At 57.5% G+C, this 11,018-nt stretch overlaps 1 protein-coding gene across 3 annotated transcripts in view; it reads left to right on the top strand.

The window, feature by feature from the left end:
• Positions 1 to 11,018, top strand: part of ATP6V1C2 (ATPase H+ transporting V1 subunit C2) — a 65,904-nt gene that overhangs the window by 48,271 nt on the left and 6,615 nt on the right. For 2 of the 3 annotated variants that reach the window (XM_004696034.2, XM_045286957.1), the window contains 5 exons: positions 2,434 to 2,532; positions 3,110 to 3,178; positions 6,902 to 6,994; positions 7,085 to 7,178; positions 10,498 to 10,595. In XM_004696034.2, coding sequence (XP_004696091.1) covers positions 2,434 to 2,532; positions 3,110 to 3,178; positions 6,902 to 6,994; positions 7,085 to 7,178; positions 10,498 to 10,595 — 453 coding nt within the window. Of the gene's footprint in view, positions 1 to 2,433; positions 2,533 to 3,109; positions 3,179 to 6,901; positions 6,995 to 7,084; positions 7,179 to 9,526; positions 9,665 to 10,497; positions 10,596 to 11,018 lie in introns of all 3 variants that reach the window. The other variant, XM_004696033.2, reaches the window with a different exon arrangement.

Here is an 11,018-nt window from a genome sequence, read left to right as displayed (position 1 = left end):
GTGTGCGTGTGCAACACGCTCAAGATTAACCTGGAGAACCTGGAGAAGAAGTCTATGTGAGTGATCCTTCTCCTGCGTGCGTGTGTGTGTGTGTGTGTGTGTGTGTGTGTGTGTGCAACACGCTCAAGATTAACCTGGAGAACCTGGAGAAGTCTATGTGAGTGATCCTTCTCCTGCGTGTGTGGGTGTGGGGGGGTGCTGCCACCTGGCCCTGGCCCTTGGGCAGCAACAGAGGCAGAGGGTCAATCCCGACTCTAGAGAACCTGTGGGACAGGGAGAACTGCCCCTGGGACCCTGTGAGTTCCCGAGACTGCACATTTTCCAAAAAGCAGTTTGGGGCATGTGATTCACGTGTCACGCAATGTGACAGCTCAGTCATATTAAGAAGAGTCGTGGTCATCACCACCATCTGTCAGTCCCACAGCATTGTCTTCTCTCTTGTACTCCTTGTTAGCTCCCCATTTCCGCCCAACCTCCCCTGCCGCACCCCTAAATCGTGATTAATCTGATCACGGTCTCTGTAGATTGACCTGTCCTGGATTTCATATACAGAAAATCATGCAGAGCCCAAACAAGAAGCAAACAACAACCACAAAACAATGATAAAACAATTCTACAATAGATCAAAAGGGACACGAAACGATAAAGTGTTCATTTTAACCTAAACAACACAATCCATAATTGACTTCTATGTCTGATAGAAGTCTAACTCTGATACTATTCCTCCTTCAGATTTGGATTTCATTATTTGCCATCCTTGGATCACACAGGCTGGCTGCTTCTTCCATGTGGACTTAGTTAATCCCTCACTTAGTGAACACCTCCCTTAGATGACTGCTTGTTTGAAGACAAGCCTTTAAAACCCAAGACGCTATTCTTCCTGATAGCTGGGCACCTTCTAGTTTCCTCACCACACTTTGCTGTCGCTTCAGTGACCTCTTCACGAGGGCGAGTCTCATGTGGGGCCATGAAGATGGCAACTCTTTGTGCCCGTAGCTCACCATGTAACCACTGCGAGCGCAGAGGGAAGTTTCAGGGGTTTAAGTGCCTTGTCCACCTACCTGAAGGTCCACCATGAAGGAAGGAGAGCCGACTGCCCTGTGAGGCCCAGCAGACAGATGATGGGGAGGGGTGCGGCTCTCAGGAGACAAGTGTAGCTCAGTGTCCTGGTGGCAATGACTACCTGGGAGGCAGTCAGAGTCCTGTGGTTGGAGGCGTGGTTCTCGAGCTGCTAGCAAAGAGCCTGCAGGTGTTTCTGAGCAGGTCCAGCTGGCCCGGGTAATGCTGGCTGGCCCTCTGCTGGGAGGAGAGGAAAGGGCACTTAGAGATCTTCCCACACCTGTTGCTCTCTCCCAAGAGTCACTGGGGCAGCTCTCTTCTTGTGAAAAGTGCATTGAAAACCTAAGGGGGAAACATTCACATCAAGTAGAAACTTATTTTTTTGTCCCATTTTGCATCACAATGAAATGGACAAACTGAATTTTACCCTCTCCACTGTCAGAGCCCTGGTGGCATGGTAGTTATGCGTTGGGCTAGGAACCAACTGCAAGGTCAGCAGTTTAAAGCCACCAGCTGCTCCTCAGGAGAAAGAGGAGGCTCACTACTCCCATCAAGAGTTAGTCTAGGAAACCGACAGGGACACTTCTGCCCTTTCCCATGGGGTCCCCGGGAGTCGGAATGGGCTCGATAGCAGTGAGCGGGTGATCCCTCTTTCTCTCAAGGAGCAGGGGGTGGGAGAGGGTGGGTGTCAGTGGCAGGGGGCTCTAAATGGTGACAGGGGCACTGATCCAGCAAGGCCGGCCTTGGCCCAGTGGACATGAGACCATTGAGCTGCTGTCTACCCTGCTCTTGGTGCACACCACATCACCCCTGGCACCTAGAAAAGCTATTTCAGGCGAGCATCCCCTGCCACTGGACCCAGGAGTCTGTAAAGTGAAGCGGACTCTATCAGGATCAACAATGGGCCGAGTGGCTTCCTGAGCCAGCGCCCTGTTGACACTCGAGCCACTTAAGCCGCCTGCTGTGTGAGGTCCTCCTCCAGCAGCCCGGGCTGGCACCGGGGCAGAGCAGGGCAGAGGTGTTGGATTTGCCCAGTGACTGGCGACAATAACTGAAGTCTTGCCAGCCCCCTGCCCCAGGAGGGGAGGAGGTCCAGCCCTGGCTGCCCAGACACAGAACAGAGACACCTCAGCCCACGGCCAGGGCAAACTCATCGTTTTGAACATTCCCTGAGCCCCCTCACTCTACTCTCTAGATGCCAGTACCCAGGGAGCCACTGTGGCTCTCCAGGGGACATTCCTGAGACCTCCTGCTGCCAGTCCCCTGGCCCGGGTGTGTGGGTGTGCCTGAGGCCTGTGTGTTCTGCACGCACAAGCCCATGGTGTGCCGTGGGCCTTCTGCTGATCACACATGGTTTGTTTCCCACGGATCCAGGGGCAATCTCTTCACCCGGACATTGAGCGACATCGTGAACAAAGACGATTTTGTGTTGGATTCAGAATATCTCATCACACTTTTGGTCATTGTTCCCAAGTAAGTGAGCAGGAAGGTACCTGGGCTTGTATCTGGGGGGTTCCCAATTGCGAGAAGGGTCATGGGAAGACCATCTTCTTGGGGTGTAGAGTGACCCCCAGGCGGCAGCTCTGTTGGCGGTATTGGGCATCACGGTGAAGTTGGGTTGATGGTAAGGGCGATGGCAGCACAGCCCATTTCTGAAGCACCTGCTGGGTGCCAGCTTGCAGACTTTCTTTCTAACTGCGTGGGCTATAGTGTCACCATTTTCATTGTCCTGAGGCTGGATAGGTCAACGAGCTTGCCAAGGTCACAGGGGGCCAGGATCAGGAGGGGTACGAACACCAGGCCTCCGGCAAGTATCAGTAGCTGAGCAACTCACGCAGGAAGAACAGAGCCCACACAGGAAGTGAAGGGTCCACACAGGAAGTGCAGGGCCTCCAGGCCCCCCTTTCTCCCGTGGGGCCCTGGGACCCTGGGTGCACAATGGGCAGGGGCATCCAGTACCCATGGCTAGGCCTTGACCCTGCTTTGCTCACCACCGTTTCCACAAGCCTCCTGTGCAGAAATCGCTGACCCATTCTGTCTATGCTCGCAGACCAAGCTACACACAGTGGCAGAGAACTTACGAATCCCTGTCGGACATGGTGGTGCCTCGGTCGACCAAGTGAGTGAGACGCGAGGGCACTCTGGGGGCACCAGGGGTGCGAGGCTCCCCAGCCCTAGACACTGGAGTCTGGTCCCACACACACCCCCCACCCCCCACCCCGCAACCTGACGCATCCAACCTCGCTCCTGCACTCATTGTGAGTGCTGCCCATGCTACCCCTTCACCCCTTGGAGGGCCCAGCAAGGGCCTGGTCTGAGCCGCTGCCAGTGCACAGCTGCCTGGTGCTCCCGTGCTGTCTCGGGCAGATAAGGGCCAGGGCGTGGGTGCTGGCAGAAGGCTCCCTTTCTGTCCCTGTGCCTTTTCATCTACTTCCGGCTGCTCTGCAAATGGCCTGGCCTCTCTCCCCCATCTCTGCTTGTTTTTAAACTCCTTAATAACTCGAAGGGGAGTGATTTAAAATACCCAACACTAAACCAAATTCATAGCCATCGAGTTGATTCTGACTTAAGAGTGACCCCAGAGGACAGGGTAGAACTACCCCCTGTGGGTTTCCGAGACTGCGACCCTTTACAGGAGCCAACAGCCTCATCTTTCACCCGAGGAGCGGCTGGTCGGTTTGAACTGTTGACCTGTGATTTGCAGCCCAGCATGTAACCCACCACGCCACTAGGGCTCCATGGATTGAAGTGGCACACCTGCACTAATTATGTCTCATTAACATAACATAAGCTGCAGGCATAGAGGTTCGGCTTTGCAGTGCCTATTTGGGGGGGATACAATTCAGTCTCCCACTGTGACCACAGAGGGCCAAGAGGGTTGTCAGTATAGGGTCAGCCTTGGTGGTGGCAATGTCAGGAGAATGGAGAGAAACGCCACACCACACCACAGCCACACACACACGGGAACACAGCACCATTTGGGAAATGGCTGTGTCCCGGGAATAAGCCTCAACCCCATGGAGTCCATCCTGAACTCCAATCCATAGCAACCCTGCTCTGCGCGGCTTCTCCTCGCTCTGCGAACGCGCGGGGCACAGGTAGCCTTCAATTCCTTCTCCGGAGCAGCCACTGAGTTTGAGCCACCAACCCTTACCCCGTGCTCACAGCCCCACCACGAGGTGATGTCCACAGGCATCCCTAGAACATCACGGCAACATCTTCAACGAAAACGTAAACATGAAGCGCTTGCTTCTCAACAAGTCCCCCATCTGGGTCTACACCCTCCCGAAAGCCGTGTCTCCCTCCTGACCCTTCCCCACATGCTGCGACCTTTGCTTGGTACCACGTCAGAATGTCGGTTTGGGGATCCTCCGAGGGCTCACCTGCTATTTCTTTTACACGGTCTTTGAGTAATTCTCCTAGGAGGCCCCTGCTACCCTGGAAGAAGTAGCAGGTACATTGTTGGAATGGGAAAAAAATTCCTTAGTGCAACTTTCCTGGGCTTTTTCTCACCACTGCGATTTTCAGTTTTCTTAAAATTTCTTCCTAGTAAGAGCTTGGTGGGATGAGAGACAGCCCACTGGGGTCCTGGGGGCCTGTGGGGGAGAGAAGGAGATGGCCAAAAGCCCACTGCTGTCAAATCCACTGACTCAGCGCGACACTCAGATGGACATCCACTCTGTGGCGTTTCCCAGGTGGTCAGTCTTTCCCCTTCTCAACCACCAGCCCATTGCTTAACCCACAGAACCACCAGGGCCCAGGCTACGTCCCCATGTTTGTATCTTACACTGGGCTCGGATGCCTGGGTGCCTGGAGTCCACGCTGACTCATGGGCCTACGGTACCGCTAGAGGGTTTTTTGGGCTGTAACCTTGGGAGGAGCAGACACCCAGTCTGCTCTCATAGAGCCAAGGGGTGGGTTCAGCTGGTAGCTGAGGGCTTTTTTCACTGTGGTAACAACACCAGGGCTCTCTGTGCTGGAGGCTCGGCCGGAGAAATGCTCTGCGGCTTGGTGACAGACCAGCGCTGCTTTGTGAGCAGTTCACGTCTCCAGAGCCCGTTGGGCCAGCTCCTCAATGCCTCCTCCACTTCCTGAACTCGTAGCTGCCCCCTCCAGCCTCCCCACCACCGATGACCTCAGGCTGTGACTGTCCCATCCCTTACCCCCCTGGCTGGGACTCCTGCTTCTATCTGCTCTGAGCCAGTGACCCCGGGAGCGAAACTCGCTGCCAGCCTGTGGATTCCCACTCGGAGTGCCGCTCCAGGACGGAGTGGAGCTGCCCCCGAGTTTCCGAGCAGCAGAAAGGCCCAGCTTTCTCCCTGGAAGAAAGCAGCTGTGGCTCCAACAGCGAAACCTCACGGTTAACAGACCATCACATTACCCCCTGCGACACCAGGGCTCCTGTGCCCTCCGAATCCACGGGGATTTGTTCTTCTCGGGGCCCGCTTTCTGGAGGGAGGGACCCTGACAGAGCAGGGCAGCTCCCACTCTGTGTTTCCCTCTAAGCTGCCTCTTCCTCGGGGAACAGGGTCTCCCCGAGTTCTCGCCTTCCATTCGTCCTTCTTTCCCGGGAGCCCCTGGCTGCCTCCTGAGCTGTTTTTGGGCAAATGTTTTTATTCCGAGGAGCGTGTTCTCCTGGAGGGCACTGTCCACTTTGTATTACTGGCCCCTAGTCAAGCCCAGCCCCTGGCCTCCATCGTTCTCCTCCAGGCAACGAAAGAGCAAGTCTTCTTCAACGTTAACACGGGTCCCGGTGCAGTCTGCAGCCCACTGCCCACAGAGAACTCAGGGGGAGTCCCCGCCCCTGCCCACCCACCCATGCCCCAGGCCTGTGCCCGGGCCAGCTCTCCGGGGTCACTGGCTCGGAGCAGATAGGAAGCAGGAGTTCCAGCGAGGGGGGTAAGGGACAGGACAGTCACAGCCTGAGGTCATCTGTGGTGGGGAGGCTGGAGGGGCAGCTACAAATGGAGCTCCGGAAACTGCTCTCACAGCAGGTCTTCCATGGCCAAGCCCTGGAGCATCCCTCGGGCCGAGCCTGCAGGCTCCAATCCTGCAGTCGGTCAGAGGGGGCCTCAGAGCCCTGGTGAGGTGGCTGCTCAGCGGCAGAGCTGCCGCTCCCCAAACCCCTCCTGTGGGCAGGATTTCCCACTCCAAGGACTCAAAGATGCTAAACCACTGGACCCAGTATGTGCTGCAGGGAACCCCGCCCGAGACAGCAGCCGAGTGGTCCCAATTGAGGGGCGCCAGGGAGGCCACATCTCATTAGAGCATCGTGAAGTGCGCCTTAGGGAATGGTTTCCGCCCCAGGAAATCCACCCTGCGTCCTTCTAACTGCGGCGTATCAGACCTGGACGGTCCATTCTACAGATCAGACGACCAAGACCAGGTTGAGATGGGCTGGAGCTAAGGCCCTTCGGACTCCTCATCTCTAGCCTTTCCCTGTGTTAAAAACAAACACCCAAACTACTCACTGCCGTGGAGTTGATGCCAACCCGTAGTGACCCTATACGACAGCCCACCTTTCTCCTGCAAAACAGCTGGTGGTTTTGAACTGCTGACTTTGTGTTTAGTAGCCCAACATGTAGCTGGTTCGCCACCATGGCTCCTTTCTCTCTGCCTGAGACCCTGCATTCCGGAGGGGTGAGTGGAGGGCGCCGGGAGGGAGAGGGGAGCAGAGAGAAGCCCCGAGATCAGGGTCAGGGCATGATCAGGGACACCTGCAGTCCCCAGCCCTCCCACGCCACCTGTGCTCCTGAGCCAGGTCACCAGGCTGACAGCCACAGGGGAGCTGACCGCCGGGCCCAGGTGACCAGCCCCATGAGCACAGGGTTCTCTGCCACAGACTGATTGCTGAGGACCATGAGGGCGGCCTCTTCACCGTGACCCTGTTTCGAAGAGTGATCGACGATTTCAAGGCCAAGGCCAAGGAGAACAAGTACGTGAACCGGCCCCGTGGTGGGCTTCTTCCCCCTCGGAGATGCCCCTGCTGGCTGGGCAGGACAGACTCCCATGTGCTTCCTTTCAGGTTCATGGTCCGTGAATTTTACTTTGACGAGAAAGAGATGAACAGGGAGAGGGAGGAGATGACCAGACTGCTGTCTGATAAGAAGCAACAGTATGTGAGTGTCTGCGGGTGGCCGGGCGGGGCTGGGGGCAGAGCAGGGCCCCCACCTGGCACTTGGCCTGGGGGGTGGGGATATAGAACCCTGCCTGGGCCTCAGCTCTCCAGGCCATGTGGCTCTCACCCTCTCTGGGCTCCCACCTCTCGGTGCCCCCTGCTCTCAAGGGGCCGCCAGAGCAGGGGTTGTCTATGGGTTGATGGTCCTCGTTCTGCAGATGGGAGAGTGGGGCTCAGAGAGGTGAATTCATGAGCCTTCCCCTAGGAAGAGGGCCCTGCCTGCGGGGTCCCTGAGGGGTGGGGTGGGGGATGCCCGTGAGTGATGGTGCCCCTTGGAGAGTGCACTGAGCACTCAGGTCTTGTCCTCAGCCGTGGTTTCTAGGGAGTGGCACTGAGGGACGTCATGTCCCCAGGGTCACCTCCCCTGTGTTCTGAGCCAAGTGGGTGCTGATCTGCAGGACTGCCGACAGCAGCCTCAGTAGCGTGTGATGCAGCTGAGCCTGGCGAATGAACCCGGGCTCGCCTGTGAGACACGAACACTAGTGCCTTGGGAGGCCCCTTACTACAGTGTCCACTGAGGATGCCCAAGCCCTGCTGTGCCCGGCCACAGCGCTAGTCCAGGCCGGTGAGTGTGGGGGAGCTTGTCCTCAGCAGAAGGATCCGAGCCCCTCGCTGGAGAGGAAGGGAGGAATGAGCAGAGTGCCCTCAAGGGCGCTTGGAGGGAAGGAGGCTATAGATGGAAAGCTCCAAGGGCGTGCTTGTGGGCCAGAGCACTGGGCGGCACATAAAAGCCAAAGTGCTTTCTCCTCGGCCGAGTGTTTGTCTGGCCTGTGCTTCCAGCTGGCTGGACGGCCTGGGGCGTTCTGCACGTCCACTTTGACCTCTCTTGGCCAAGGGCCCTTCTCCACCAGGATGGGGCACCAGCCATGAAGCTCCCCCCCTGGGGTTCTCAGGGAGCCCGCTGGGGCTGGCTGCCCCCATTTGTGGGGAAACTGAAAGTTCCTATCAGAGATTTTAGACCCTCTTTCCCCAAACAACACAGATCCATGCGCATGTGGACGGGTACGTGCACGCATGTGTCTGCATGTGTATGTATTTGTAAACCAAGTGAGCATCTAGGCTTTTCATAAACTGAGCTTCCCCTGGGATAGAAAGCACCGAGCTGGGGCCAGGGAGGGGCCTGAGCCCTGGGAATCCCAGCCCTCACAGCAGGGGTTACAGATCTGACCAAGCTGTCCCGCCAAACGGCTTGGCACATTGTAAAAAGATGCTCACCCACGTGAGCTGGGCCCCCGTGGGTGGTCTCCCTCCCCCCTCAGCCACGCTCTGTGAGGGGCGGTCCTTTCTCCTTACTCCTGGAGAAGAGACCCTTTACCTAGAAGCTCAGAGCGAGGCTCCGCAGCCTGGAGCGGGGTTCTGCTGGCCAGCTGGGTTTTTGTAACGCAGCGCAGACTTCTGCACTTCCCAGCCCGGCCAGGGTTCTGGTCTGGCAGCGGAGCCCTGAAGGAGATGCTAAGTGCCTTTGAGCAGAGCCCATGCTTGGCCAGCTGGCCCGGCTTCTGAGAGTCTCTCTTCCACTCTGTGTAGGCTCTGGGGAAGCTGCTTCGAGCAAGCAGTTTGCAGCCAGAGGGAGCAGGGTGCATCCCGGGCTTCTTGTTCACTGGAGACCTCAACCCTGCTCGTTGCTATCCAATCAGTGACAGCCTTAGGGACCCTATAGGGCAGCACAGAACTGTCCCCAGGGGCTCCGAAGATCTAAATCCTGAAGCAGCCTGCCACCTCTCTCCCCTCGGAGCGGCTGGTGGCTTCTGACCACCCATCCCCCAGAGCCCAGGGCCACCTTTCCCTGTGTGCGCCTCCTCTCGGCAGAGACAGGAAAACCAAGTCGAGACGCCCTAACAGCACGCCTGACTAATGTTCTGCACGTAGTACGCTTATTAAACACACCAGTGAGTGCCAGTGGGCTCCATGGCTGGGCCTGGCACAAGCCATTCCCCCGAGGCCAGGCCCGGAGCCTCACAGCCTCTCCACTAACCACCGCTTGGTCCTGTCCTTGCCTGCCAATCATGGCGGTCCCAGTGATTGGTGGAGGGAGGGTTGGGGACCCACTCCTCTGCCTGTGATTGGTTCTATCTCTAGAATGTAGACCCCCAAGACTAATACCTCCCCTTCCCACCACCATGAGCTCCTGGCCATATGGCAAATCCCCAGCTCCGGCGCCCTGCCGGGTTCCTGGGTGGACCAGAGTTCCCGAGCTCGCCCTCCCTTTCTTTCCAGGCAAAGAGAATGTCTGTCTATCTGAGATGCATGTTTTCCGCTATGAGTAATCGATCATTTCTGTGCCTTTAGCAAACTTCCTGTGTTGCTCTTAAAAAGGGATCGTCTACCTTCCCGGACCACGTGGTTAAGGTAACCCCGCTAGGTAACCCTGATAGGCCCACTGCGGGGCAGACCGACAGAGAGAGAGAGTGTGAGGGCGAGGGTGAGGTAAGCAATCCCTTGGGGACCCTGGGGTCTCTGGCTCATGGCTCCCGCCTCAGCTCAGGCAGCCTGGTGTTTCGTGTCTCTCATACGGCTTCTGAGGGCTGCAACCCAAGGAGCCCAGCACCCTGGCTTCCTCCTCGCCTGCAGGGCCTCTTTGGAGCTGTCTCCTCTGCTCCCAGTGAGGAGTGGTGCTTGCCCCTGCCCTGGCTGGAGGTGGCAACAGATGGTGCCCTGGGACAGAGTAGGGCCCTGGCTGGGCCATTGGGTGGGGAAGTGGGGGTGGGTCAGACAGTTGAGCTTTCCTCTTTCAGCTACCCTGGCTGGACCCTCACCCCTGACCTTTATGGGCAATTGGAGGTGTCAAGTGGGAGCTGGGGGCTCTTACTAGAAGACTCAAACCACCACCACCCCCAACCCAGGAGAACTGGCCATGTGGGCATTCATGGCTCTAACTCGGAGCACTGGGGAGGTGGGGCTGTGAGAGGGTCCTGCAGAGGTGGGCAGCTGTCAGTGGGTCCTGGGACCCCGGACTGCTGGCTTGTGGTAGCCTCCTTGGTGGGACAGCCTGTGAGCCCCCTGCTGCAAGGCCTGGAGGTCAGGGGTGGTCCAGCCTCCACCCTGTTTGTGGTGGCACCAGGCACGTGCTGGGTGGCTGGGCAGCTAAGCTTCTGGAGACAGGGCTCTGCCTGGCTGAGGCTGTGTCTGCTGGACTCCTTCCTCGCTGCTGCTTCTGCGGGCGCCTGGGCATCTCTGCTCCATCAGGGCTTGCTCTGGCAAGACTCATGTTGCCTGGGGGAGGGGAGCGGGAGTCAGCGGGGGCACTCCTGTCTCTGCAGGGCCCCCTGCTGCGCTGGCTCAAGGTGAACTTCAGTGAAGCCTCCATCGCCTGGGTCCACATAAAGGCCTTGCGAGTGTTCGTGGAGTCCGTGCTCAGGTGCGTGATGGTGGCGGCGTCCCCACCCAGCGCTGTCCTGAGGGTGGGGAGGTGCCACTTCCTCCCTTTCCCACTGCCCCTTCCCTGCTCTCTGCAGCCCACCCCCACCCCTACACCTTGCCTCTTGGAGACATACTGGGAGGAGTCTCCTTGACCCAGCTGTGTTAGTCCCGGTAGACCAGAGAAACAAATTCATAGACACCCCTATGTATATAACAAAGAGCTGTATATAAAGTGTAATGATACATTAAGTAAACATCCCAGCCCAGTCCAGATAATCAAGTCCATTAAGTCTAATGTTAGCCCATAGGTCCAATAGCAATCCATAAAGTCCTCTTCAGACTCACGAAACACATGCAATGACGCCCAATGCAGGAAGATCACAGACCAGTGAGTGGGAAGTCTTGTGGATCCAGTGGCGTT

The sequence above is a fragment of the Echinops telfairi genome, unplaced genomic scaffold (assembly GCF_000313985.2).
Source record: "Echinops telfairi isolate 266 unplaced genomic scaffold, ASM31398v2 ScPeMD7_9;HRSCAF=40, whole genome shotgun sequence".
In the NCBI taxonomy this organism is placed as follows: Eukaryota; Metazoa; Chordata; class Mammalia; order Afrosoricida; family Tenrecidae; genus Echinops; species Echinops telfairi.
The sequence above is the reverse complement of the archived record's forward strand: the minus strand, read 5'-3'. Positions and strand labels throughout refer to the sequence as shown.